We start from the raw sequence: 27,643 nt of genomic DNA, 5'->3' as shown, positions 1-27,643 counted from the left end.
CTAGCCAGGCCTCAAAGGCAGAGCCCAGCATCTCAGCTCTCCCTCCCACCCCCAAATCTCCTAGCCCAGAAAGAGTTTACTGCTGCTACTCTTTGTTTTTTCAACATCTTTTCTGAACTAGATACACAACCGCTCTTCCAACTGTTTATGCCAGCCCCTTGCCTTCAGGCACTGGAACCCAAGAATTAAAGAAATAAAGTTTTTATCTCATTCCTTTCTTTGTCTCTTTTTTGAAGCAATCGGGACAAGATCTAGACTGAAGAGAGAGAAGGGAGCGCTGAACAACCGGATTTCAGAACAAAACTGCAAAATCGTAATCCACCACAGGCAGGTACTGTTATAATTATTCCCGTTTCACAAATAAGGAACTGGAGGCCCAGAGAGGTTGAGAAGCTGGAGTTCTCGAGACAGAGCACTGGATTTAGAGCCAGAAGCCATGGCTGGGACGTGGGCATCTGTGTCTGTTGGTGGTGTCCCAACTTTTCCCTCCTCTCCCCCCACCCGATGATGCTGGGACAGGACCACCCCCCGGTCCCGGAGGCCGCTTACGGCCAGCTGTGCCCGTGCAGCTCCAATCCCAGTGCTCCACCCCGAGAGACCTCTGCCTGGTCCCGCGAGCACTGGCGATCTGTCTCGCGCCGGCCCTGGGGCTCTGGTGAACTGTCGGCTCCACACGTGCCCGGCCGTGTGCCCTGGGCCAAGTTTCTCCCCCTGCCTGAGCCTCAGTTTCCTCATCTGTAAACTGGGGACTGTGATAGCAATTCAGTCCATGCTCACTGAGGACCTGCTCTGGCAGGCAGAGTGCTGAAAGCCCAGGGGACAAAAGGGAGCGAGACCGGCCGGCCCGGCGGGCCTGTACCCTGTGGGGGCCCTGCGCACCAGCACAGAGCTGGGCGTGCCGATTGGTGGCGGCCTCTCAGGGAGTTTCTCTTTGACTAATGAGTGCCTTGCTCCCTAGAGGACGGGCTGCCGGCGGCTTCCGTGTTTCATCTAGCCGCTGGGCCCCAGGACAACTGGCAAAGCAGTTGCTATCTTTGACTATTTTTAGGTGGGGGAGTTAGTGGAATGGATGTGGTTGGGCCCAGGGGAGTCTGGTACACTGGGAGCTTCACATGCAGCAAGTTGGCGGGGGCGGAGGCTCGCTCTCAGGAATGTGTGGGCAAACTCTCTCACGTCCCTCATGGTGGCAGCAGGAGGCCACCTCCTCTGTGCAGCCTTCCTTGATTTTTTCATAACTCCCCCCGCCCCAAGACCAAAGACTTGGTCTGGAACTATAACTCAGCTCTTAGTTATAGTCCCAGACCAAGAGATATTGAGCAGTAGGGATCTTATTTGATGCTCGTAAGGATTTTCCTATTCTGCACCTCTGAGCCTCCATCCTGAGGCCTCCATTTACTACAAGGCATGGAAGTTAGGAGCTGAGGCTTGGGAGTCACTCAGAAAGCTGAGATCCCCTCTCGGTCGTTTCTAGGAAACTACAATAAGCCAGTCACTTTTGTAAATCTGTCTTCTTTCTGTAAAATGGGCAATTATGGTGCCTGCCTCCCATGGACCGCAGGGTTTCATCTGCTCTAAGGACTGACAGCAGAGATGTACGGCAAGCCCCAGGCCCAGAAGGGCTGCGCTCCCCCAACGGTCTCCTTCGCCTTCGTGGCATCTCAGACGGTGTGTGCATGCTGGCGGGAGGAGGGAGAAGGCGGGTGGACACCGGCTGGACACCAGGGCCCGGAGCCGGCCGGAGGTCACCCGATGAGAAAGTGGCCAAGCTGGGTTGGAAACTGGTCTGTGACTCTGGTCACCTGCAGCTGTCTTCCTGGGCCTCCGCCACCGCGCGCACCCCTCCGCCTGCCCTAGTACTTTCCTTCTCTCCTGCTAGTCTTCTCGCTTCTCTTCTCGAATTGCGTGGCTTCGCCATGCGGGAGGAGGCGGGGTTGGGGGTGGGGAGACCCCGGGCCTAAGGTTGGGGAAAGGGGCCTCCTGCCCAGTGTGAGGGCCTGGCCTACGGTGGGGAGGGGCGCCCGGGTCTCTGGGAGAACCCCCCGAGTCCCGGGGCGGGGTCTGGGGAGCCTGAACTGGGCGAGGGGTCGCGTGGATTACTGGGGAGTCCCTGAGCCAGAGAGGAGGGGCGAGGGAGTCCCACAGACATGGTGGGCGGGGCTTCCCTGGGTCCGAGGGCGGTGCTCGGGGAGAGGCGTGGTCTCCCGAGAAAGGGCGGAGCTCCGCCGACTAGGGCTAAGCTTCGCCGCAAGGGGCGGAGTCGGGGTGAGGCGGTGCTCTCCTGGGGGCGGGGCCAACGGGGCGGGGCATCTGGACAGGGGGCGGAGCGTGGCGGTTCGCGCTCATCCCCCTCCCCCGGCCCCGGGTGTCCCCGTGACGAGGCAGCGCGGAGCCGCCGCGGGCCGGGCCCATCCCGCCGCAGCGGCCCCGGGCCGAACAGGGGCGAGGCGGGGAGGCAGCGGCGCCCAGCGGGGCCGGAGCGCGGCCAGGTGAGCTGCAGGGGCGGAGGGGGCGGGGGCTGCGCCGGGCGGGCCCGGGAGGGCGCGGGGGGCGTGTTTGCGTGTCTGGGGGTGACCGCGGGAGTGGGTCCGAGGGCAGGCGCCTGTGGCTGCGCGCGTCCGCGCGTCCCTGCGGTCGCGGGTGCGGTGGGCTCTGCGCCCGTCCGGGCACTGGCCGCCGGGCTCGGGCTGTGCGGGGCCGTGTGCGTGCGCGCGCGTGTTCCGTGGAGGGGCCGCCGGGTGTGTATCTGCGTATGCGCTGGGCCGTCGCTGTGCCCGCCCGGGGCGCGGGGCGCGGGCCCGCCGGCGCAGTCCCTCCCGCGCTGGGATGTTTTCCAAACAGGCTGCCTGCGGGAGACGAGCTCTGCTGCAGCCCGGGCGGCGGCGGGGGGAGCGCCGCCCCCACAGGCCTCCCGAGACCCGGGCGGCCGGGCCGCAGACACACACCTGAGGGAGGGAGGGCGCGCACCCAGGGGGAGCCTGTTGGCCTGGCCAGAGGGCGAGGTCAAGGTGGGGAGACTGAGGCAGATGGATGGTGAGGTGGAGGCGGGCAGACAGGCAGAGATGGAGAGGAGGGTGGGAACAGAGCGAAAAGGACAGCGGCTGGGAGGACAGAAAGTCATTGAGAAAACAGAGGCCTAGACCGCACAGGGGCAGAAAGATTAAGATGGATAGATGGAGTCAAAGAACCTGACAGAGGAAGAAGCTCAGAGGTCCTGGGGCTAAGAACTAAACCCAGGTACTGAGTCTGAGGTGAGGGGTAAGGACCCCAACTCATGGGATTCCCCTCTTCCAAGTACATCCCAGACTGGTGTCTTGGCCAAAAAGCACCCTCTGGCCACCCCAAGTTGCTCCATCGCTCTGGCGCCACCAAATATCCTGACCCCCCAGACTGTGCCACCCTCCCTCTTGGTTCCATCCCACCCATCTCCCCTCCTTGGTATCCCAGTATCCCGGGGCAGTTTAGGGGAGGCCCAGGTGAAGTGGTTGCCATAGCAACAGAGACAGTGAAAGGTCATTGTTGCCTTAGCCTAGGTGGCCCTGCAGTAGGCTGGAGCCCGGACGGAGCAGGGCTGAGATGGGAAGCTGCAAAGCTCTTTTCTCTCATTCTGCCCAGAATGGTGCTGGAAGGAAACCCTGAAGTGGGGGCCCCTCGAACCTCAGACCTCCAGCACCCAGGGAACAAGGGCTCTTGTGTCCTGTCCTCTCCCGGCGAAGATGCACAGCCAGGCGAGGAGCCCATCAAGTATGGCGAGCTCATCGTTCTGGGGTGAGCGTCCCCGGTGTGGGAGGGGCAGGGCACCAGGCATCCCCAGGGCAGCCAGAGCAAGGGTTCCAGCCCCCACAGGACCTTCTGTGTTTGTCGCTCCTCACCTTCCCAGCTGAAAGACAAAAGTAACCAAACCCACCTCAATTCTTAAATATGATTTTATCTTCCCATTTTTCACAAATTACTGAGAGAACTCTAACTGCCCAAGTTTCTGATCAGATGAGGAAAAAAGTAACACCAACTGCCTTTCATAACGCCCTAGTGTATGTGGTGTGGGGTGAAGAACTCTGGTTCTGCAGCCAAACTGCTTGGTTCAAATCCTGCCTTTGTGGGTTGCTGAACTTCCCATGCCTCCATTTGCCCATGTTGCAAACAGGGATGATAATAACCCTACCTCAGAGGGTGTCAGAAAGAACGAGTGAGGTGATTTCTGTAAACTACGTAAAACAGTGCCCAGCACATAGCAAGTGTTCTGGGAGGCAGGCCTGTGCCAAGCCCTTTCATGGACATTATTTCATTTCAATCTTCACAAAGATGCTGTGAGGAAGGAGGTGAGGAAACCGAGGCTCAGAGAGGGGAAGTGACTGGCCCAAGGGCACACAGCTGGTAAGTGGCAGGGCTGGGATTTGGACCCAGGTCTTTCTTACTCTAGGTCTAGTGCACTTTAACTAAGCCACAGCTGACCCTCACGCTACAGATGAGCGAGCTGAGGCCAGGAGAGAGGGAGTGACGTGGGTTGGTGGCTGGGCAGTCCTCAACCCTCCTGGGCTTCGCCTGACCGGGATTCCCACACCAGCCTCTCAGCTCTTCCCCCAGGCACTTCCTCCTCCTCCATCCAGGTCTCCTTTGGGCCTCTCTCTGCCATCAGTCCTGAAGAAGCTATTTGATAAGCTCTATTTTCATTAAGATGATTATTAAGAAATAGTAATGGCTACTGTTTGTTGACATGTATGTGCCACGTGCTTTTTTAAGAAAATAATGATAGCTAATGCTTATCAAGGGCTTGCTATAAAGATGCCGAACTCTGTGCCAAGCATTTTTAAACGCTTTATCTCGTTTAATTATCACAATGAACCTGTGAGGGTAGGTCCTGAAAAATTAGCCCCATTTTACAGAGGTCACCTGCTAAGTAGAAGAGCTAGGCTTACCGCCAGGCCCACCTGCATCCCGAGCCTGTGTCCTGAACTACCCTACCCCAGGGCCTGCCCCCAATACGTGGGAAGAGCTCACGAGGGCAAAGTGATGCCCTCTTGGGAGTGCTTGCATGGGAAAAACAGCTGCTTCTCATCCCAAAGGCAGGGCTGGCTTTCCAGCTGGGGACAAGACCACTGATGGGGGACACTGCAGTCCCAAGGGTGTGGCCCCCTTGACAGCCCTCTGCAGAGCAGCGAAGCCCCACTCTGGCTGCACATCAGAGCCGCCTGGGGAGCGCATTGAAAATACACATTGACGGGCCCATTCAGGCCTCCAGAATCAGAGTCTAGTGGGACCAGGGACCTGGATTTTAACAAGCTCACCAGAAGATTCTGATTCAAGTGGTCCTCGTCTGTATTTGCCAGCTGTCACTCCCTGTTTTGAAACCCTCATGGCTCCCCGCTGCTTAAGGAATAACATCCTCGGCCTGGTGTTTAGGGCCCTTCTACCACCTTCATCTCCCCGTGGCACTTCACCACCCAAGCCACCATGCCCCGTCTCACCAAACCCGGCCGGCCCTGGGGCCTTTGCTCCAGCTGAGCCTCCATCGGGAAGGACTTCCCAAGTCCGGAGTCAGACAGACTCGGCTCAGATGGCACTCTTTACCTCGCTAGCCTGAGGCAAGTCACTTTACCTCCCTGAGCCTCGATTTCTCTCATTCGTAAAATGGGAAGAAAGACACTTGCCTGGCGGGACGTCGCACAGATTCCATTAGGTGATTAATAACGCGAAGGACCAGGAACACGGAGGCATTGGTACATGGCAGCGATCAAAGCTCTGATTCACCCCTCTTTGCCTGTCACAATCAGTCCCTCTGGACAAGAGCTGGAAAGGAAGGTGGAAATTTGACATATGTGGACATCTGGAGGTAGTGGCATTGTGGGTCTAGTTTTTCCTTCATTTTGGTTCCTAGTTGTATGTAAGAAATGACAATGTGCTACAGGTGAATCCTTTCTAGTTCTTCAAGACCCAATAGGCGTTCCCTCCCCCAGAAACCTGATCCTAAGGCCAGAATTCCCTTCCCCTTCTCTGGGCCTGTGGCACAGTGGTCTGTGCCTGGGTCCTGGCAGGCGGTGCCTAAGTTCCTGGAGCAGCTGAGGGCCCCTCCACTGAGAGCGCAACCCACCCATGGGGCATCACCTCTGCCGCCCCAGCACCCATCGAGGCACGGCTCAGGTGTCCAGGAAATACGTGCTTAATTGAATGAAAATCCTTTCGAAGCTGCTCTGATACCCATTCTGACTCCCCAGCACACTGGTTTGTTATTGTAGGGTCTTCCGGTTCCAGGTGGTTCTAGAGCTTGTTTATTAAGGTAGGGATCTGCCCACAAGTTGGCAGTTTGGGCCATGTCTCATCAGGAGCTCATTTCCTCTCCTTCTCTCTCCCCTCCCCTCTCTCCTCCCGAAACCCTTTCTTCTTAACCCCCCACATCCACAGCTACAATGGATGTTTGGCAAGTGGGGACAAGGGCCGCCGGCGAAGCCGCTTGGCACTGAGCCGCCGGCCACATGCCAACGGAGTGAAGCCAGATGTCATGCACCACATCTCCACGCCGCTCGTGTCCAAGGCAAGCACCTGACCCGTCGACCTGGGCGCCAGACCTGCCCTCCCTACCCGAGGCCCAGGTCTTCAGGCTTCCCGGTCCTCCCTGCCCTCAGCTCCATTGGAATGGGGGGCCACTGTGTCATCACTCACTGCCTACTGGGCTGTGCGAGAGAAAGGGTAGTGACAGGAAGTCCTTCGTAGTGTGTGCAGTCCTTTACAGTTGGTAAAATGTTTCCTTGCCCACCAGACCCCATTCATTGGATGGAAATGAGCATCATCCTCTTAGAGGCAGCTGAGGCTCAGAGAGGGGGACGTGACGGTCACACAGAAGGGCAAAGGGAAAACCTTTGGCTGGAGAGGATTTGGGTTAGAATTCAGCCCCCACTATTTCCAGCTCTGTGCATTTAGGTCAGTTGCTCTCTGACCTGCAGTTCCCTCGGCTGTAAAATGGGACTGATAACCCCATTCTTGGGGTGGCTGTAGGGGTTAAACCAGGTAACCCGTGGAAAGCACCTGTTGCATGGGCCACCCTCTGCAAAGATGGAACCTGAGCTCCAGCTTCTGGCTCAGAGGCTTACACTTCTCACTGCCACATGCCCTGGAAAGTGACTTCTTTCTCCCCGCCAGGCACTGAGTAACCGTGGCCAGCACAGCATCTCGTACACACTGTCCCGGAGCCACTCGGTCATAGTGGAGTACACACACGACAGCGACACAGACATGTTCCAGGTATGCTCAGGCCCCTCCACAAACCTCCTGGCCACGGGGCCACTAGGTCTCTAGGCTCTGCAGGCGTTCCAGGCTGAGGCTGCAGGGCTGAGGCCCGGGAAAGATGCTTTAGGGGGCACTCGGCATAGTCGACTGCTCTTCAGATGAGGATGGGGGATGTCCCAGCATGGGCTGTTGAATTTGCAGAGTCACACAGCCAGTCTGTGGCTGTATCGAGACTCCCAGAGTGCGGGAGGCCATACAGCTCGGAGTTCAGAGTGCGGGTGTGAGAATCATATGGCTGGGTTCAGATGCCAACTCTGTCACTTACCACTGGGTGACTTTGGCAAGAGTCATTTAAGTTTTCTGGGCCTCAATTTCCTCATCTGGAAAGCGAGGCCATAACAGTACCCACCCCCGGGCAGATTAGCTGAGGTATTGCACGTAGGTGTGTAGCAGGGTGCCTGGCCTATAATAAATACTTACTAAAACTGCACTATTTGCTGCTCACATCTGAGCACCCTTCTACTGTTCGATCAGCACATCAACTAGTGTTTGTTGCGTGGCGTGCTCCCCAGCACTGTGGGGTGACAGACAAGGAGAAGTTCCAGACCATGGCTTTTGGACTTGGACACCCCACCTGGGAGCCCAGGGGGCCCGGGGAGTTGGTGCTGCCCCACCCCCAGGGCCTGGTTGCCTCACTCTCTGGCCCTGCGTGCAGAGAGCTGCTGCCGCACTGGGCTGGGAAGCCCAGGAGACTTCCCTGTGCACATAATCCCTGAGCCTGCCCCCTCTTTTCTACAGATCGGCCGCTCCACGGAGAACATGATCGACTTTGTGGTAACAGACACGTCCCCTGGAGGAGGGGCCACTGAGGGCCCTTCTGCCCAGAGCACCATCTCCCGCTACGCCTGCCGCATCCTCTGCAACCGCCGGCCGCCCTATACAGCCCGAATCTATGCTGCTGGCTTCGATGCCTCCAGCAACATCTTCCTTGGAGTGAGTGAGCCCCCAGGCAGGGACCTACTCTTCAACTGAGAGTGAGCCAAGGGGTAGGCTAGGGAGGTGCAGCATCTCAGGGTGATGGACCAGCCCACAGTAACCCTAATGACGACCCAGGCAGAGATTAGCAACCCCACTTAATAAGTGAGCAAAGGGAGGCTCAGAGAGGTCAGGCAATGCCCAAGTCATGCAAGTCCAATGCTTGTCCTCTCTGGGCCACCTCTGAACTTGAGGGTAGAGCGGCAGCACCTCTGGTGTACAGCCTGCTGGGGGGCCTCTTGGGGATGTGATCTGACCCCTAATGTGGTCCCAGGAGCGGGCAGCCAAATGGCGGACCCCTGATGGCCTGATGGATGGGCTGACCACCAATGGAGTCCTGGTGATGCACCCAGCTGGCGGCTTCTCCGAGGACTCGGCACCGGGTGTCTGGCGAGAGATCTCGGTCTGTGGGAACGTGTACACACTGCGGGACAGCCGCTCAGCCCAGCAGCGGGGCAAGCTGGTAGGTGGCCTGCTCTGTTCCCACCCCCATCCTTGCCAGGCCCTTACAATCTGCCCATACCTCTGCCCAAGCCAGGAGTGATCACCAGCCCTTCTGCCCAAGGGAACCCCAACAAGCTCCATCTGGGGGAATCCCAGGCTCAGAGAGTTCTTGGCACGTGCCGCTTGCCCCACAGATAGGACCAGACCTGCGTCCCTAAGACCCCCCCCCCCGCACTGGGGAGCACTGAAGTAGAGCACACACAAGCACCCCATGTAGTACCAAGCAATTCTGAGACTGCTGGCAGCTTAAAAAATCACACCCTCTTAGGAGGGTGACACTTGGCCCTATGTGGGCAGTTTATAGCCTGGCGTGTTAGCAGTCTTTATAGTGTCTGTCACGTTTAGATGGGTTTATTTTATTTTATTTTTTTGAGACAGAGTCTCACTCTGTCGCCCGGCCAAAGTGCCATGGCGTTAGCCTAGCTCACAGCAACCTCAAACTCCTGGGCTCAAGCGATCCTACTGCCTCAGGCTCCTGCGTAGCTGGGACTACAGGCACGTGCCACCATGCCCGGCTAATTTTTTCTATATATTTTTAGTTGTCCAGCTAATTTCTTTCTATTTTTTTAGTAGAGACGGGGTCTCACTCTTACTCAGGCTGGTCCCGAACTTCTGAGCTCAAACGATCCGCCCGCCTCGGCCTCCCAGAGTGCTAGGATTACAGGCATGAACCACCACATCCAGCCTAGACTAGTTTAGCTTTATTCTCTTCTCCCAGCAGGGAAGGGCCCTTGGAGTTGCTGTGACACAGGTGGCAGTGGAAGTGCCACAGGGTACAGATCAGAGAACTAAGGGTAGGAGTCGGCCGTGAGTCCTAGAGAGAGGCAGGGGCTTGCCCAAGGTCACTTGGCCATGCTCCTCAAATGGGCCATGCAGTGGTCTTCCTGGGTGTAAGCACATCCCACAAAACCTCAGGGAGAAGCGTGGCTTATCTTTTTAGAGCATCAACACTACTGGGAGATTTGGGGAAGCATTATTTTTTAAAACTATGCACATGAATGTTTCATACACTCCTCGAGCACCCACTGTGTGCCAGGCACCGTTCCAGGTGTTCACATCGATTGATTCGTTTAATCTTCATGAGAACCACTTGAGACACTGGGGGGTGCCTCCATCTTGAGGATGAGGAAGCTAAGACAGAGAGAGGTGAAGCTGCTGCCCCAGGGACACACAGTTAGTAAACAGTAAGGCCAGAACCCAAACCTGGCAGCCTGGCTCCAGAGAGTTTGCTTTTAACCACAGTCCCTGGACAGCCGCTGTGAGCTCAGTATCCAGCATGCCCAGTGTTCCCTGCCCCTGCCATTGGGGGGCACTTTGGAAAACATTTTAAAAACCTGTTTGGGTCCAGACCTCCTGATTAGACAGATGAGGAAACCAAGGCCTATGCCCTGCTGGGAGCCAGGGCCAGCCCAGGCCTAGGGAGCGCTGCTGCCCTCCGATGTGGCCTTCCAGCCCATCCTGCTGGCCCAGGCTGCCCTCTCCTGGGAGGCTCGGTGGGATGGACAGGCGGGTTGGCTGGGGGCCTCCTGGGCAGTAAGGCCCTTCTGCTGCCTCTGCAGGTGGAAAACGAATCCAACGTGCTGCAGGACGGCTCCCTCATCGACCTGTGCGGGGCCACGCTGCTGTGGCGCACGCCAGCGGGGCTGCTGCGGGCACCCACACTGAAGCAGCTGGAGGCCCAGCGGCAGGAGGCAAATGCGGCGAGGCCCCAGTGCCCCGTGGGGCTCAGCACCCTGGCCTTCCCCAGTCCGGCCCGTGGCCGCACAGCACCCGACAAGCAGCAGCCCTGGGTCTATGTCCGTTGCGGCCACGTCCACGGCTACCATGGCTGGGGCTGCCGGCGGGAGCGGGGCCCCCAGGAGCGTGAATGTCCTCTCTGCCGCCTCGTGGGGCCCTACGTGCCCCTGTGGCTCGGCCAGGAGGCTGGCCTCTGCCTGGACCCTGGGCCACCCAGCCACGCCTTTGCGCCTTGTGGCCATGTCTGCTCTGAGAAGACTGCCCGCTACTGGGCCCAGACACCGCTGCCCCATGGCACCCATGCTTTCCACGCTGCCTGCCCCTTTTGTGGGGCCTGGCTCACCGGCGAGCATGGCTGTGTCCGCCTCATTTTCCAGGGGCCGCTGGACTAGGCTCCCTGGGGCCCCTGCTGCTGTGCTCACCTACCCGTCCAGTACCCCACCTCCTGCAGCCCAGAGGGAGCTCTGCATGTGGGACACTAGCTGCTGGCACATGGCCATGCCAGATGAACATGTTGGATGGGCTGTGCCCTTCCCCCTAAGTCTGGAGGTCCCCGGGATCTCTCTACCCCGTCACCCCGTCATAATGATGGGGCCTTCAGCACCAGCTCTGCCCTGGGCCGATGGAGGGAAGCCCAGCCCCGTGCCCCTGCCCTTCCTGGGCCGTCCCACGTCATGCCGCCTACACTGTGTGCCCCTGGGGGGGTGAAGGGGCCAAGGACCCCTGACCCCCAGCCTAGGCTGGCTGTGCCCTGAGCCTGCCAACCCAGTTCCAGATATTCATCCCTCCCGCTGCTACCCTGGGTTCTATAAACCTCGCTGCTCAGCTGCCCACCCAAATCCCATGTGTCCCGCATGCGTGCAGTGCCTCCAGCCCTGGAGCCAGCGCTGGGTAGATGGCAGGCTGGGACTGGCATTTGCTGACAGCCATTATGGGTTGGACTCCATGCCAAGTGGGCTCTGGGGACACAAGGACAATCAGACCAGGTCCCCCCGGCCCCCAGGGGCAGAATTCACAGCCTAGTGGAGTACCGACAAAGTTGTCAAATGACAGCATAGCTTCCTGTGCTGGGAAGCACTAGGATCACAGAATGGTCAGGGCCTGTGGGGCAGTCCTCACTGGCAGCGGGGGAGGGGGCTTCGCAGAGGAGGTGGCTTAGGAGCTCAGCCTCGATGGCTGCTTGGAGTCTTCCAGGTCCACAGGACAGGAAGGGTGCTCAAGGCAGAAGGGAGGGCCTGCACAGGCTCGGGTGTCAGCAAACAGGAAACTGAGGGACAGATTCAGGGCAGCTGGAGCATGGGCTGCAGGGGGCAGGGAGGGGGCTGGAGCAAGAGGTCGGCCCTGCCAACTGGGGAAGATGCTGGATGGAGGATTGTGAACCTCACTGTGGACGGTCAGGAGTCAACAAAGGAGAGGGATGCGCAGGTCCAGAGCGTTGGCTGTGACACAAGGGCTATCGTTCCCGAATGCCCACCTTGTGCCCCGCACTGTGCTAATGATAATAATAACTGCGCTCGCTGAGCACTCACCAGGCACCCGGCTCTGCTTCCAAGGTTTCCTTAATCCACAGTGACCCCAGGAAGGGCGGTGTTGCCATTTGTGTTTACAGGGAGATTAAGGCACGTGCTCCAAGTCACACAGCTAGAAAGTGGCCAAGCCAGGATTGGAATCCACAGCTGCCCATCTGGCGTCAGAGCCCGCCCCTCCCCACCGCACTGCGCTGCTCTTCCACACCAGCAGGGTTTTGGAGACTGGATTGGTGGACACCCACCTGCTCCATGCTCAGCCCCAGGCAGGGCCCTGCGGTGAGCAAGGCCCTGCCTCCCGGGGCTCCTGGTCTGAGGAGGGATCTGCATGTGTCCGTGCTGGAAGCTGACCACCGTGCTGACCCCTGCACCCGGGCCGGATGCAGTGGGGCGGCAGCCAGGCTGGAGGTGTTCTGAGGAGGGAGAAGGCACAGGGAGGACCTGGGGCCTGAGCTGCGTCTTGCGTGGCACCGTGTCTCCAGAGGAAGGGAGGAGTTGGGAGGGCAGCCCAGGTGAGGGGAATAGCATGGTGTAGCAGGAAAATGCTTGACAACCAATGAGCCCAGTGCGCACAGCGGCAGAAAAAGGGAATGGGGGGGTAGGGATGGTTGCCATGGAGGCGGAGTCTGAACTGGGCTTCTAGTCATCCTGGCTACAGGTCACTTCGCCCTGTGAGCCAAGGGCCAAGCTGTGGGTGTTGCTGGGGTTGCCCCCAGACCATTCCTGGGGGGAGCAAGCCAGGAAGATAGACGTGTTCTGGAGATGGGAAAGGCCTGACCTGGGTGTTGTCCCCAGTGGAAGACAGATGCCATAGCCTTGGGGAGGGACCTGCCCAAGGCCACACAGCTGGCTGGAGCCAGAGAGACCAGACCTGGGCTTACTGAGAGAACAGAGGGCGCCTCTGCGGGTGCGGGGAGAGGGGGATGTGAGCAGATCCTTGCTTCCCGAATATCACACTGCTACAACAGGGCTACAACAGGGCGGGTGGGGAGGCTGGAGCCGTGTGGGAGCATTTCAGCCTCCCCGCCCCCAAAGCACTAGAAATCCAGCTCTTCCCAGGTGTTCTCTTTTCTGACCCAGTAGGGAACCAGGCAGGGGAACACTGTCACCCGCTTTCCAGCGGGGAACCTCAGGATCTGGGAGGAGAGACAAGAGAAGGGGACCTGCCTGGTGCTGGGAGAACTCAGGTGTTGGCGGAGGGAGTCAGAGGGCCCTGGGTCTTGTCCCAGCTCTGCCCTTGCCAGCTATTGGAGCCTCAGTCTCCTCAACTGTTAAATGGAATAACAGTCCCTACCTCACCAGGGGGTTGTGAATGTGTGGAGGGCACCTGTAACACAGTAGACACTTAATGTTATGTCCTCACCTACCCCTTTTTTCATTCCCATGGGGAAGAGACAAGGCTGGCGGGGTTATGCTCCAGTGAGGAGACTGCTTTGCGTGTGTGTGTGTGTGTGTGTGTGTGTGTGTGTGTTTAGGGCAGGAGGAAGGGACAGCGTGGTGGAAGGTCTGAATAAGGCTAGGGCCCAGTTCAGGGACACCTGAGAACGTGCCCGTAGCCTTATGGAAATCAGTGAACCTCTTAGCCTGTTCCCCCGTATGTACAATGGGCAAAATGATGGTATCCTCAGGGTTTTTAGAATTGAATGAGATCCTCCACGTCAAGCTGCTAGCAAGGGCCCGCAGTGAGTGCCCATATTGGCTGTAATCACCACAATGCGAGCATGCAGCTCGGTCGCAGGTCCCAAGAGTGTGGATCGTTTGCTTGCCCGAGCTGCGCCCTGGTGGCGGCGGGCAGCACTACCTCCTGCCTGTGTACACTTCACTCTGCCGGGTCAAGTTCATACCCCTTCTAAAGACAGCGAAAACTGAGGCACAGGAAAGAAGAGGGGTGACTCAGTCCTGAGGTCGTAGACCAACTTATGGAGCTCCCCCATATAGCGACAGTCATCATCAAACCCGACAGCTAGTAGCACTGTTGCGCCACGCGGGGCCTTGGGCACCTTTGTGAAGGAGAAACTGGAGTCTGTGGTGGCAGACGCCGCCTGGGCCGACGCGCGTGGCAAGGAGAGTGCCGGACTTCCGTCTCCAAACACCCAGCCCAGCACGGCCACAGGGGGCGGCACTGCCCAGGCGACGCATGAGCCTACAGTGTCCCTCGGGTTGGATTCAATTATTAGCCAGGTTCCCCCATAAAGCCACGACAGGTGGCGGAGGCCTGATTCGACCTTAGACTACCTGGCTGCGCCCCAGTCTGACCCGGACCCTCAGGCCGAGCCCAGACCGCACTAAGAGAGGACCTCGGCGTCCCGCCTCCGCCCCGGCTGCCGTTCTGGGTCGCAGGAGGCTTTCTCGGCCATCAAGCACCAGGCAGGCAAGAAACTGACGGACCCTCCCTGCACGCGCCTCGGTGCGGAGGACACCGGCTCGGGAGCGTTAGGCGACCGCCCCCGGGCCCCGGGCGAGTCGGTGGCGCTGCAGGGAGGCGCTCGGGGCGTTTCCCGGCGCCCCTGCGCGGCGGGACCCCTCAGCCCGCTCACCCGTAGCCTCAATTCTCGGCACCGAGAGCTTCGCGGTCTCGGACGAGTTCCCACCCCCGGGGCCGCGAGTCCAGGGAGGAGGGAGAGCCGCAGGTTCCCCCCTGTAAAACTGAGGTCAGGGGACTCTGAGGCGAAACCCCAAAAGGGAAAGGGGTCGGGGCTGCGCGTTGGGGGGGGGGATCCTTGGTGCTCGGTCCCTGATGCCCGCGACGGTCCCGCCCGAGCTCGGGGACCTTGCGAGCCCCGTCCGTGGGACTAGGCCGCTGCCAGGCGGGGAGCGGAAGCTCCCGGTCCCGGCACGAGCGCGGCCTGCGGACAAAAGGCCAAGGCCACCGGGGCAGATCCCCGCGCCACCCCGTAGCGCCTGGGGGTGGGAGCCGCCGGGAACGAGAGGCTCTCCTCGGCGCGCCTATTGGCTGGAGCTGACGCCCATCCGGGCCCCGGGGCCAGACAATTGGCCAGTGGGGGCGGGGTTCGCAGAGCCCCAATGAATGGGGGGAGCCGGAAGCAGGAAGTGAGTTTGCGAACAGAGCAGCTGCTGGAGGTGAGGCGCGGTGCCCGGGTTTGGGGGTCACAGTGTGTCCTTCCCGGGGACCAAGGCGAGGCTGGACTGAGTGCAAAATCATTTCCTTTCTACCCACTCTCCAGTGCCCCTTCCAAATTCATCCCAGCATCGAGGCCAAGGAGCGCTCCGGACAGCAAAGAGTTAACACCCTTTCAGAACCCGGGAGATTGTGCTTTTGGGGCGGAGCCTCCAAAGTCGGGGGAAAGGCTGGAAACTCATTCCCAGCCAGGAGGGGGGTGTGGAGAATGCCGTGGGTTGGGAGATCCCCGGGTCCCAAAGGGGCAGTAAGACCTTGGGTAAGTTGCTTGGCCTCTCCAAGCCTCAATTTCCCCATCTGTAAAATGGGTTTTCTTCAGCTCTGAACATCTGTGGCTTCCCTGGCCGAGCACACGGAAAGGGTAGGAGAATGAAGAGCTCAGGAAAAGGCAGTTAGAGGGATGAGAGTGGGACAGACCCCGGGAGCAGTGAGGGCGGAAAGGAGCGCAAGGAAGATCGTTTACTGCTGTGGGTACATTCCTCCAGGGAGGCCTCGTCTAATTTGTGCACACACTTGGTGAAGTTGGGGGTATTATCATCCCATTTTTATAGAGGAGGAAACAGCAGAAAAGTGAAGCAATTGACTTGACTTTTAGAAGTCTGGTGGAGTCAGGATTAGAACCTGAGTCTTCCAGCTGGCAGCCAGGCACTTTGTCCCTGTGGACACAGTGAGGGGTGTTGAAGAATTCTGAATAGAGAGGCTAGGAGGTCAGAGAAGGAGGAGGAGACCCAGGGAGGGGCCTGGGCTAAGAGTCTAGAGAGGAGGGTCTCTGCTGCTCACCCCTCCATTGTGTGATTGGGCCAGGCTCCTAGCCTCTCTGAGCCTCAGTTTCCCCATCTGTAGTACTAAGTAGTTGAATTCATTCTTTAAGGTTGAGGGGCTACATTCCAAATATGGCCCATCAATGTATTTTGAAATTTTGAGTGAGTCACCTAACCACCCTTCTCTGAGTCTCAGTGAGTACATCTGGTGAATGGGTACAATAGTATTCCCTTCGGCATGGGCTTTGGGAGGATTAAATGAGATCGTAAGAGCTCAGAGCCGGTGTGCGGTTGATGTGTAATAAATGATGACAGTGATGGTTCCCAGCAGAGCCCATGGCGGACACCCAGTACATCCTGCCCAATGACATCGGCGTATCTAGCCTGGACTGCCGTGAGGCCTTCCGCCTGCTGTCACCCACAGAGCGCCTTTATGCCCACCACCTGTCGCGGGCCGCCTGGTACGGAGGCCTGGCTGTGCTGCTGCAGACCTCCCCCGAGGCCCCCTACATCTACGCCCTGCTCAGCCGCCTCTTCCGCGCGCAGGACCCTGACCAACTGCGCCAACACGCCCTGGCTGAGGGCCTCACCGAGGAGGAGTATCAGGTCAGTTCTCTCAGGCCAACCCACATTTCCCGAGTTGCTTCTGGGTGTGAGGGACCAGGATGCAGGGGTGCAAAAGTCTCTGTCTCTTCCAGGGAGTACGTGTAGGATTAGACCAAAGGTTACAAATTCAGGAACCTCCCCTCCTGGAGCCACAGTCTTCTCATTTGTAAAATGAGAAACACCTGTCAGTGCTGTGACGCCCCACTTAGAACAGTGCCTGACTCGAAGGTAAATGCTGGCTGCTGAGAGTGTGACAAAGGAAACAGCGGTGACGATTCAGAGAAGGCAGAGGAAGGAGTTCAGGGTAGGAAACAGGAGGTCTGGGTTCTGGACCATTTCTTTACCACGTTGTGTGTCCTTGGGCAGAATGTTCTATCTGTCCTCTAGGTTTTTTTGTCTGTGGATCTGTTGGCAAAGCGATGCATGAATTCTTAGTGCATTGCAGCAGTGAGGAAAGACACAAAACAAAACACAAAGACAACTCATTCTCGGTGTCCTCCCCAGAAGTAACTGCTGAGACTGGGGTGGTGCATCCAGCCCTTTCAGTCCCCTGTTGTGTATCACACACCTGTGCGTGCACACGCACGTGTGTCAGTTCCTTGTTTGCTCTTTTACCTGAACGAGGTCATGTTCTCCTGTGTCCTGCTTTTTTCACTGAATGCCACGTCTTGGAGAACTGCCATGGGGAACATATAAACCTACCTCGTTCTTTTTGTCGGCTGTGGAGCATTCCGCAGCAGTGTGCACGACAATCCACCGAAGCTTTCCTTCATTGCTAGGCGTTTCGGTGGTTCTTGTTTTTCCTACCAGCAGTGCCATGGTGAGCATATTTGCACACGTGTGTAATATCTTTTCCTAGAAGTGGAAAATACTTTGGGTCACAGGTTCTATACCTTGACTGATTCCGTTAAATCATTTTCTGAAAACGCTTTGCCAAGTTATAGCCCCACCAAGAACGTGCAAGAACGTAGCCTGTTTTTCTGTGTGTGAAATAAAAGGACTGTATTGCTTATCTCCAAGCTGAGGTGCTGTTTCTTCTACCTCTTTTGAATTTTAGGTAATCACTTCCCATCTCGAGACCTTGTTTCATTCTTTAAAAGAGCTAATCTCTGTGGAAACGTTTATAAATGGAAAAGTGCTACCCAAGCATTACTGTTTTCAGGGTGAATCTTAGGTTTGCAAGTAGCCAACTCAAATTGGCTTAAATGAAAAAGAGAATTACTGGCTCACATAATTGCAAGCCGAGGGCTCAAGTAGGCTTCGGGCATGACTGGCGTCAGGGTTAGGGCCCCCTTGGGGTGCAGCCTTCCTCTCTCAGCTTGGCCTTCTCTCCTCGTCCAGCAGGGGGCTCCAGGGGTCCAGGCAGGCCCATCCCTAGTGTAAGGCGGAGGCCCTTTGCCAATGGGAAGTTGCCTGGGGAGAGCTCTTACTGGGCAGCTGGAGCCTTGCGCCCATCCTTGGAGCCAAGGAAGGCAATTTCTCAGACTGGCCAAGCCGGCCTACATGCCCATCCCCGCAGCTGGGGTAAGGAAGATCGAGGTCTTGTTAACAGAGGCAGGGAGGCAGGATTTGGGGCCGGCAAAAGCCAGAGTAGATGGATGATGGACGCCCTGTCCAGCTCTAACGTTCGATGCGTCCAAGGCCAGCTGCCTGATAGGTCTGGGGCTTCCGAGAGGAGATGGTGTTAGAACTGGGCCTTAAGGGACGTAGGCCCCAGACGGCTGCAAGCGTGCCGGGGGTAGGAGGAGCAAGGCGGGCGAGTGCTTGGGTGGTGTGTGTGGGAACTGCCGAGAAGACCAGTTGGCTGGACGATGAGGGTGTGCAGATCGGTCTCCGAAAGCAGGCTGGCGCCCGACCGGGCCGGCTTGGCCAGTCTGAGAAATCACCTTCCCTGACTACAGGATGGGCAGACGGCTCAAGCTGCCCAGCGAGAGCTTCCCGGGATCTGGGTCCTGCCCCCAGATTTCCCAGCCTCACCCGTACTGGTGTTGGCATCTCAGGAGGAGACGTCCCTGGGGAAGGGGGTGCTGTGCTCCCCAGGTCTCTGATGCCCACCTCCCCCTCAGGCGTTCCTGGTCTATGCTGCGGGTGTCTACTCCAACATGGGCAACTACAAGTCCTTCGGTGACACCAAGTTTGTTCCCAACCTGCCCAAGGTGAGCTGAGGGTGTGTGGGGAAGGTGGGGCAGAGGGGGCCGGTGGGTGGGAGTGGGGAATGCGGTAGAAGGAGCCCCAGCCTGACTACAGTTGGGGCAGAGCCTTGACCCTGTCACTGCCGTGCTGCGTGACCGTGGGTGTCACCCAGCCTCACGCATAGAGGAAAAGCACAGCTCTTCCCGACCGTGCTGATCTGCAGGTCGAACAGGGGCGGAACACGGAAATGTTCTGTGAACTTTTAGGCACCTGCAAAAATGGAGCCTGTTGGTCATCACAGGGAACCGCGGAGAAGCCCTAGCACGCACCCTGCCCGGGATCCGGGTCTCGAGCCCATCCGGCTCTTACCCCAGGGCTTCTGACTTTAGCGTGCACACGGGGCGCCTGCGGTCTTGTTGAAATGCCGCGTCTGACTAAGCGCATCTGCGGGGGTGGGGGGAACCGGGTTCGACATTTCTCAGGCATGGCCGCTGCTGCTCCATGGACCACGCTCTGAGCCGAAGGTCTTAGGCCATGGGGGGAGCTCGGGCGTGGGTGGGGAGGCTCTGCAGGGCAGGTTCGCGTGGTGTGACCGGGCCAGTGCCCTCCCTTGCCCTGCAGGAGAAGCTGGAACGTGTGATCCTGGGGAGCGAGGCTGCTCAGCGGCACCCGGAGAAGGTCAGGGGCCTGTGGCAGGCGTGCGGGGAGCTCATGTTCTCTCTGGAGCCCAGGCTTCGACACCTCGGGCTGGGGAAGGAGGTGAGGCGCCCAGTGGCGGGGGCAGTGGAGGGTGGGAAGGGCACCTGCTGGGGAGACAGTGGGCTCTGCTCACACTCTTGAGGCAAAGCTGCTCCCCGCCGTGGGCCGCGGGTGTGTCGTCTGTGAGGTGGGGAGCAGGCTGGTGGACGCTCTTCGACATTCCTCCCAGATCCATCCTCCCAGATGGACGCTGTGCACCAGGGATGCTGTGTGCGGAGGAGGGAAGGAAAGAAGGGCTGGGGGGTGGAGGGGGCGGAGGAGGGGGTCCCAGGCTTCCCAGCTCTGGAGGCCGCTTGGGCTGCATGGGGCCGGGCCCTGGGAGAGGCCGGAGACGAGCATCTTGTTTGTTTTACGTTTTCTCCTGGAGGGATGGGAGAGAGAGATGGAGAGGGACAGGGTGGAGGCTGCTGAGAGGAGGTACAGGAAGCCTGGGAAGGGACTTGCTGGCTGTCCCTGCACGCCCCCCCCCGGGGCTTGTCTCGGGGCGGAGCCGCTTTCAGCCGCCCCCCCCCCCGACCTCGGCAACTCCTCTCCCCATGCCTCTCTTCCGCAACAGGGAATCACCACCTATTTCTCTGGAAATTGTACCATGGAAGATGCCAAACTGGCTCAAGACTTTCTGGACTCACAGGTGTGGGGGCTGGGGAGCTCAGGGGGTGGCTGAGGGTCCATCCCTCATCCCCGGTGACTGTGCCTGGGTCTCTGCTCGGGCCCAGAGACACGGCATCTTGGGTCCTTGTGGCGGAAAAGACTTGAATTCTTGACTAAGAGGTCAGCCGGGCACAGACAAGGGAGGTGTCCCACCCCACACGTGCTAGGGATGGAGCCCTCTCCCCATCCCTGAGGACAGCCTCAGGACAGGGCGAGGCTGAGCTTCCAGCTGGGGCTCTGGGGTCTGTGTGTCCCGTGGAAGTCCCGGCTGAGCAGCCCGGTGTGTGACCAGTTTCCATGTCTGAAGCGGTGCCGCCTTGGGCAGCCTTGGGTTGGCTGAGGTCACGTGGTGCCTGGCACAGTTGAGTCGGTGCTTGGTAAAATCTAGCGCTCGACCTACGGAGCAGAGTGGGAGAGTCGGCCCTGGCCTGGCCACTCCCGCTCTGTCCCCTCCCAGCCAACCCTGCCTTGTTCTTTTCTAGAACCTCAGTGCCTACAACACGAGGCTCTTCAAGGAGGTCGACCGGGAAGGGAAGGCCCACTACGACGTGCGGTTGGCTTCCGTGCTTGGCACAGGTGCGCGAGGCCCAGCAGCCACTCCTCACACCCCTCTACTCCCACCTTGGCCTTCCTGGACCTGGGTGGCCCAGGCCACCAACCCTGCCACTCCAGCAGGAAGAGGGTCCTTTCCCCAGAGTTCCTGCGTGAGGCCTAGGTGGCTGAGTGGCTCTGGTTTCTGCCTGTCGGGTCTCATGTTTATGTGTGAACCAGTCCCTGAGGGCAGGCAAGGGACAAGTTTCTGATTGGCTTAACCTGGTGTCAGGCCTCCCCCAGTGCCAGTGATGAGGTGGCCCAGACCACCTGGACTGGGAGTCGGGGGAGGCATTCTCAAAGGGAAGCTGGGCGAGGGGAAAGTGGACATAGTATGGACAGAAATGGCCAGGCCCTGTGGCCCTGGGCCACCTGGCCCTTCTTTCCCCACCCGCAAGCTCCTTGCCTGCCCCAACCTCACGTCCCCCACGACCAACCGCCTGCTCAGTCTCTGCTCCAACTATGAGAGCAGCTCCAGTCCTCATGTCCCTTGTGGGCCTTCGCAGGGTCTGTTTGCCCTTCCCGCATAGGGCCCGGCACCACTGTGTTTCCCTGGCCCGCTCCCCGCGTCCTCTGGGCCATGCGTGGATGCTGCTTCTCCTGGACCTTTCCTGTTCCCCGTAACTGAGCCATGCCCTTCCCCCTCCCGTCAGCACGCTCCTCCCGCTCCTCCCGCGCCCTCGTCTCCCGCGTGCTGGCACTTGGTGGATGCTCAGCTCCTCGGTGTGTGAATAAAGATGTATGGGGACTGTGCCCCAGGCGGGGGGACAGCTGAGGGCTCGGCAGGCAGTTTGGTTTGACTCGGAAGAAGGGCGTGGGTCAGGGAAACGGGAGTGCATCACACAGAAGGTAAGTGGTTAGGAGCTGGGCTCAAGCCAGGCTGCCCGAGTGGATCGGTTGTCTATTGCTGTACAACAAATGCCCCTAAAATTTGGTGCCTCAAAACTACCTTCTCGTGTTCCCAGACTCTGTGGTCAGGAAGGTGGATGGAGCACAGCAGGAGCAGCTGGCCCCGTGACGTCTGGGCCTCTGCAGTCATCTGCAGGCTCACTTGCACGCAGATGCCAGCTGTCGGCGGGGCTGTCAACCAAAATGCCTCACGGGGTGTCTTTGTATCGCTCATGGTGGCTGGGCGCCAAGAGTGAGCGTCCCAAGAGAGCCAGGTGGAAGCTGGCCCACCTCTTGTGACCTAGCCTTGGCACTCACGTGGCGTCACTTCTGCTGTGCTCCCAGCGTCAAGAGGAGGGAACGTCGATACACTGATCCTACATCTCAATAGGAGAAGTCACAGTAAGAAGAGCAAGTGAGACAGGAAGTACCATGGCTGTCTTTTTTTTTTTTTGGAGACAGGGTCTTACTGTATCACCCAGACTGGGGCTGGAGTACAGTAGCGTCATCACAGCTCACTATGGCCTCAAACTCATGGGTCTAAGTGATCCTCCTGCTACAGCCTCCCAAGTAGCTGGGACTACAGGTGCACGCCACTACGCCCTAATTTTTCTATTTTTTGTAGAGATGGGGTCTCACTATGTTGCTCAGGCTGGTCTCGAACTCCTGGTCTCAAGCGTTCCTCCCGCCTCGGCCTCCCAAAGTGCTGGGATTTTAGGCGTGAGCCACCATGCTTGGCTGTGGCTGTCTTTTTTATTTAAATTTTTACATCGTTTATAGGTATCTTTTATTGATTGGAGACAACAGGCAAAATGCAGCAGTGTGTCGGTATCCCATTGCTTCTCTAACAAATTACCACGAATTTATTCTGTTGCAGTTGTGAAGGTCTAAAGTCTAAAATCAAGGTCAGCTGGGCCGTGTCCCTTCTGGAGTCTCGGGGAATCTGTTTCCTTGCCTTTTCTGTCTTCTAGAAGGCTGTCTGCACTCCTGGGCTCTGGCCCCTTCCCCACTCCATCCAACAGCTTTCTTCTGTTGTCACGACCCCACCTCCCCGGTCAACCTCTTGTCGCCTCATGAGGACCACTGTGACCGTATCTGGGGCCTGGTTGTCTTTTTAAATCCAGGTTGCCACTCTCCAGCCTCTTGGTGCCTTAGTTTCCCCATCTGTGAAATGGAGAGAATAATCTCTCCTCCCCACAGGGCTGGTGTGAGGCTTAAATGCGTGAACACATATAAAGCACTTAGAACATTGCATGTGACTTAATACATATTTTTTTGAAGATGAGAGCGTCTGCTAATTTCTGTTGGCAGTGGGAGCCATTGACGATCTTAGAGTGAAAGAGTGCTGTGGTGGAAAGTCTGCGGAGGTGTCTCACACTGGCCTTTTCCCTGCGCGACTCCTCTCTCCTCAGAGCCTGCCCTGGACTCCGAAGTGACTTCCAAGCTGAAGAGCTACGAATTCAGGGGCAGCCATTTCCAGGTGACCCGCGGGGACTATGCTCCCATCCTGCAGAAGGTGGTGGAGCAGCTGGAGAAAGCCAAGGTAGGACTGGCGGGGGCCGAGGGGTGCAGGCTCGGGACGGGATGGGGACGGGTGGGTGGTCCGAGGCTGAGCGGCCCCTGCCCACCCCCAGGCGTACGCAGCCAACAGCCACCAGGAGCAGATGCTGGCCCAGTACGTGGAGAGCTTCACCCAGGGCTCTGTCGATGCCCACAAGAGGGGCTCCCGCTTCTGGATCCAGGACAAAGGCCCCATCGTGGAGAGGTGAGGGCCGGCCTCAGCCCTGCACTGCCCGCCCACCGCCCCTCCTCCACCTCTGCCCTTCTCTCTGCAGCTACATCGGGTTCATCGAGAGCTACCGCGACCCCTTCGGCTCCCGAGGAGAGTTTGAAGGTAACTGCTGGGTGGGGTGGGGGGATCAGGTTGGAATCCCTCCCCCATGTCCAGGTTCATACCCCAGTCTCCCTCGGCTGTAGTAATGACAATAGCAGCAGCCGTGGTAAGGATTGTTTCGCACACACCAGGCACCGTTGTACAAAGCTTACCTGTCCACTCGTTTACAAGTCATCCTCCCGTGAGGATTTTTACTCCCACCTAACAGACATGGGAACTGGGGCACAGTTGGCGGGTGCCGAGCCCAGGCACTTGGCTCTGAGCCACTTTGCTGTGCTGCCTCTGGTGTCTGGTCAGGGCCCAGGCTCCGGGCAGACGGACGGACGTGCGTCTAAGCCCGGCTTTGCCACTCACGGCTGTGTGGCCCTGTGCCGATCACCCAGCCTGTGCGCACGAGTGAGATAACGCGTACAGACTGCCGCACCCAGTGGCCGGGAGTGGGAGGGCATTGTGACTGTGAGCCTGACTTGGTGCTGTCATTCTGGGATGGAGGCAGGCTGCCTCGGCCCCCACGCCCCACGGGACCCACTGTGTAAGGCAGAGCGTCCAGCCCGAGGATACGGTCGTGGCTCTGCCCGCCCTTATGCCCCCTGGTCCCTGGACGTGGGATGAGTGTCCACATGCTGAAGCCAGAGCACTCAGCCTGGGAGGAGGGAGGGGAGCACGACCCCCTCAGGGCGTGGGTGTGAGCCCCTGGACGCAGGGGGCCTGAGGGGGAGACAGCTTTCCTGCCAGGTCCTCATCTGGTAGGGCCGAGGCCTGGGTCGCTGCTGTCCCCAGTAGCCAGCACGGGGTCCTTGCACACAGCAGGTGGTCAATACGTGCGTGATGGCTACGGGGTTGAGTGGGATGGCGTGGGAGCCCTCCCAGAACCCTGCCGAGCCACAGCCCCTCGCTGCCCTGCAGGCTTCGTGGCCATGGTGAACAAGGCCATGAGCGCCAAGTTTGAGCGGCTTGTGGCAAGTGCGGAGCAGCTGCTGAAGGAGCTGCCCTGGCCCTCAGCCTTCGAGAAGGACAAGTTCCTCACGCCCGACTTCACCTCCCTGGATGTCCTCACCTTCGCTGGCTCCGGCATCCCTGCTGGCATCAACATCCCCAACTGTGCGTGTCCCTGGCCCAGCCCCCGGGCCCCCTCCCTCTCCACACCGGCCCAGCCTCTTCCTCTTGTCTGTGACCCTTGACCTTTGCCCCTTCTCCCTGGTCCCTCCCTGCCTTCTCCAGACGACGACCTGCGGCAGACAGAAGGCTTTAAGAATGTGTCGCTGGGGAATGTGCTGGCTGTGGCCTACACCACGCCGCGTGAGAAGCTCACCTTCTTGGAGGAGGACGACAAGGTGGGCGCCAGCAGGCTGGGGGTCGCGCTGGGCCTCACCTGCCCCCGTGGACCGGGGAAGACAGGCAGCCCAGAGCAGTGGAGCGGGAGCACAGCTTTGGTCCTGGCTCTGCCGCTCCCAGGCCCTGTGACCAAGTGCCGCTCTGAAGGCCCAGTTTCCTCACTGGTCACATGGTGGAAGTGTCCCTCCCTCCTGGGTCACTGTGAGGACGAGATGGGCTCCGTGGGGCCGGAGCACAGTCAGCCTTCACGTGCACCCCGGCGGGCCCTCGGCCCGGGGCAGGGAAGGGAAGGCCGGCAGGCTGCGTGGCTGGCGCCGGTGGACAGCGTGGGTCTCTGCTTGTCCCGGCAGGACCTGTACCTCCAGTGGAAGGGGCCGTCCTTCGACGTGCAGGTTGGGCTGCACGAGCTGCTGGGCCACGGCAGCGGCAAACTCTTCGTGCAGGTGAGACGGCAGTGGCCGGCCCCAGGGCCCACAGGAGCTGCCTCCGCTGCGAGGCCCACAGTCCCCTCCCTGACGACTGCCCTGCCCAGGGCGAGGTGGCTCCAGTCTCGGCCCTTATGGGCTTTGGGTTTAGTAGGAAAACAGCCCCCTAAGCAGGGAAGACCCTGCCTTGCCCTCCCCTGAGATGTGCCAGGAGTTCAGACGACTGGGTGGGTGTCGAGGGGCCTCTGGGACAGTCCGGCTGCTGTCCCTGCACCAGGAGGGATTGCTCGACTCAGGCCGGAAGCTCACCCTGAGGGTGTGAGCCCAGCAGCCCTGGGCACAGTGGCTGGGCGGGGCCGTCTCTGGACATTCCCTGTCCTGAGGCTGCAGCGCTGTCTCTTCGCACTGCTGTTCCCTGGAGCTGGACCCTTCCAGCTGTTGTAAGGAGCCACTTCTCCCCAGAGCGGCCTTTCCTGCCAGCTGGTGGGAGTGGCTGGAACCCCCACATGTACTCAGGAATGTGGCAAAGGCAGACAGCCTTTCTGGCAGGCTGAGGAAAGCTTGGGTGGATCCCCAGAGTGGAGGTGACAAGAGATGGGACATGGCAGGGACCATCAGAGCACAGGGTGCGGGTGGGGCCTGCTGCCATGGGTGGGTGCTTTCCTGCTCGGGCAGAACGGCGCTGGCGGGGAGTCAGGAAGATGCAGAGAGCAGCTGATGGGGCAGCAGCCTGGCCTGGAGCCTTGTCCGGGCTCTATCCAGCCTGTGGCCTTGGACAGGTCAGTTCCCCTCCCTGAGCCTCAGTTGGCCCACCTGTTAAGTGGGGTCCTGACCCCTACTCTGTGGCTTATTGAAAGGAATAAAAGGGAAAGTGGATAATAAGCCCTGGCACACAGTAGGCCATCAGCAAACGGGCAATAGTGTCAAGAGATGGGATACATGCGGGTTGTGTGCTCTGATTCCAGTTTGGGGCTCTTAGTCTCTGAGCCTCAGTTTCCCCATCTTTGAAGTGGGGTCGTCATGGCACCTTTCTTGGAGGGTGGTTCTGAGGATTAAATGGATGCGCTTGGCACATGGTGGGACGGAGGGGATGACGCCGTGGCTTGGCTGGCAGCGCCAGGAGGTGGGCTGGGATGCACGTGGGAGGAGCAGCCAGGCTCTCTGGCCCATCCACTGGGGTCCAGCTGGGGTCTGGAGATACCAGGTCTGGGTCTTCACACGACGGGTAAGTCCCTCCCCTGTCTAGCCCTCAGTTTCCCTCTCTGTGCCGTGGAGTAGGCAGCTCTGGTTCTCCCCCTCCCGAGGGCTCTGAGGAGGCAGCTGGTGTCGCAGAACTTGGGTTTGGAGGTGTCAGTATGTGCACAGAGGTGCCACTTTTGCCGCCCGGCCTTCCTGAGCCTCTCCTCGGCCATGGAGCTGGGGCTGAAAGCGGGGCCAGGCCCGTCCCTCACTCACGCCGTGTCTGCAGGATGAGAAGGGAGCGTTCAACTTTGACCAGGAGACAGTGATCAACCCAGAGACTGGGGAGCAGGTGAGGGCAGCCTCGGTCGACCCCCGGGGTGCTGGAGGAGGGTGGGCACGTCTGGGGTTGCAGCCGCCCCTAAGCCTGGTTTCTGGGCCTCCCCTCCCAGATTCAGAGCTGGTACCAGAGCGGGGAGACCTGGGACAGCAAGTTCAGCAATATCGCCTCCAGCTACGAAGAGTGCCGGGCCGAGAGCGTGGGCCTCTACCTCTGCCTCCACCCCCAAGTGCTGGAGTACGGGCAGCAGGCCGGAGGGGTGGGCTGCCCCGTGCAGTGGCCGGCGGGGTTGGAGGGATGGGTGCTGCCCGGGAGAGCAGGGCAGCCTCTGACCGTCCCTGTCACCCGCCCCTCCTTCCCCAGGATCTTTGGCTTTGAGGGGGCTGACGCAGAAGACGTGATCTACGTGAACTGGCTCAACATGGTCCGGGCTGGGCTGCTCGCCCTGGAGTTCTACACCCCTGAGGTCTCCAGCTGGAGACAGGTGGGGCTGCGGGGAGCCCCCAGGAGGTGGGAGGGAGCTGCAGTGGGCGCCAAGATGAGGACTCCGGGTGCAGGGATGGTGCGACCTTACCCATAGGCAGGGGGACTGGGTTTAGTCCCAGGCTCCACAGTAGGCAGCAAGTCAAGTCACTCTCGTGAGCCTCAGAGTCCCCGCCTGCGAAAGGGGAGCCGTGATCTCTCCCCGGCCTCCTTCCAGGGTGAGTCAGTGAGATGATTTTACTGCTACTGACAGTTGACTCATTCTGCCGCGCACAGTTCTAAGTATCTTCTGTTAATTAACTTTTGTTTCCAGTGTCAGCCCCAGGAGGTACGTATTGTCATTATCCTCGTTTTAGAGAGGAGGAAATTGAGGCACAAGGAGATTAAGTAACTTGCTGCCGAGAGGCAGAGCCAGGATTCAAGCCCATGCAGTCTGTCC

The 27,643-nt window shown here is 59.2% G+C and overlaps 2 protein-coding genes across 4 annotated transcripts in view; both read left to right on the top strand.

The window, feature by feature from the left end:
• Nucleotides 1–2,330: 2,330 nt before the first annotated feature.
• PELI3 (pellino E3 ubiquitin protein ligase family member 3) lies at nucleotides 2,331–12,026 on the top strand. 3 transcript variants are annotated; one of them, XM_012665319.1, is made up of 8 exons: nucleotides 2,331–2,486; nucleotides 3,613–3,765; nucleotides 4,300–4,371; nucleotides 6,397–6,526; nucleotides 7,132–7,233; nucleotides 8,017–8,211; nucleotides 8,528–8,716; nucleotides 10,317–12,026. In XM_012665319.1, the coding sequence occupies exons 2-8, from the start codon at nucleotides 3,614–3,616 to the stop codon at nucleotides 10,884–10,886; spliced, it is 1,410 nt and encodes a 469-aa protein (XP_012520773.1). In that variant the 5' UTR covers nucleotides 2,331–2,486; nucleotide 3,613; the 3' UTR covers nucleotides 10,887–12,026. The 3 variants fall into 3 exon arrangements, with proteins under 3 accessions (XP_012520773.1, XP_012520774.1, XP_012520775.1); XM_012665320.1 differs by lacking the exon at nucleotides 4,300–4,371; XM_012665321.1 differs by lacking the exons at nucleotides 3,613–3,765; nucleotides 4,300–4,371.
• Nucleotides 12,027–16,158: 4,132 nt separating this feature from the next.
• DPP3 (dipeptidyl-peptidase 3) overlaps nucleotides 16,159–27,643 on the top strand; it is a 20,414-nt gene continuing 8,929 nt past the window's right edge. The window contains exons 1-14 of the mRNA XM_012664908.1: nucleotides 16,159–16,526; nucleotides 18,593–18,682; nucleotides 19,281–19,418; nucleotides 19,975–20,049; nucleotides 20,552–20,645; nucleotides 22,961–23,091; nucleotides 23,183–23,313; nucleotides 23,384–23,442; nucleotides 24,349–24,543; nucleotides 24,664–24,776; nucleotides 25,128–25,220; nucleotides 26,671–26,733; nucleotides 26,834–26,958; nucleotides 27,085–27,205. Coding sequence (XP_012520362.1) covers nucleotides 16,257–16,526; nucleotides 18,593–18,682; nucleotides 19,281–19,418; nucleotides 19,975–20,049; nucleotides 20,552–20,645; nucleotides 22,961–23,091; nucleotides 23,183–23,313; nucleotides 23,384–23,442; nucleotides 24,349–24,543; nucleotides 24,664–24,776; nucleotides 25,128–25,220; nucleotides 26,671–26,733; nucleotides 26,834–26,958; nucleotides 27,085–27,205 — 1,698 coding nt within the window. The 5' untranslated portion in view covers nucleotides 16,159–16,256. The remainder of the gene's footprint in view (nucleotides 16,527–18,592; nucleotides 18,683–19,280; nucleotides 19,419–19,974; nucleotides 20,050–20,551; nucleotides 20,646–22,960; nucleotides 23,092–23,182; nucleotides 23,314–23,383; nucleotides 23,443–24,348; nucleotides 24,544–24,663; nucleotides 24,777–25,127; nucleotides 25,221–26,670; nucleotides 26,734–26,833; nucleotides 26,959–27,084; nucleotides 27,206–27,643) is intronic.

This window comes from Propithecus coquereli, unplaced genomic scaffold (assembly GCF_000956105.1).
Source record: "Propithecus coquereli isolate 6110/MARCELLA unplaced genomic scaffold, Pcoq_1.0 Scaffold120, whole genome shotgun sequence".
NCBI classification, from domain to species: Eukaryota; Metazoa; Chordata; class Mammalia; order Primates; family Indriidae; genus Propithecus; species Propithecus coquereli.
This window is presented reverse-complemented; position numbering and strand designations above follow the sequence as displayed.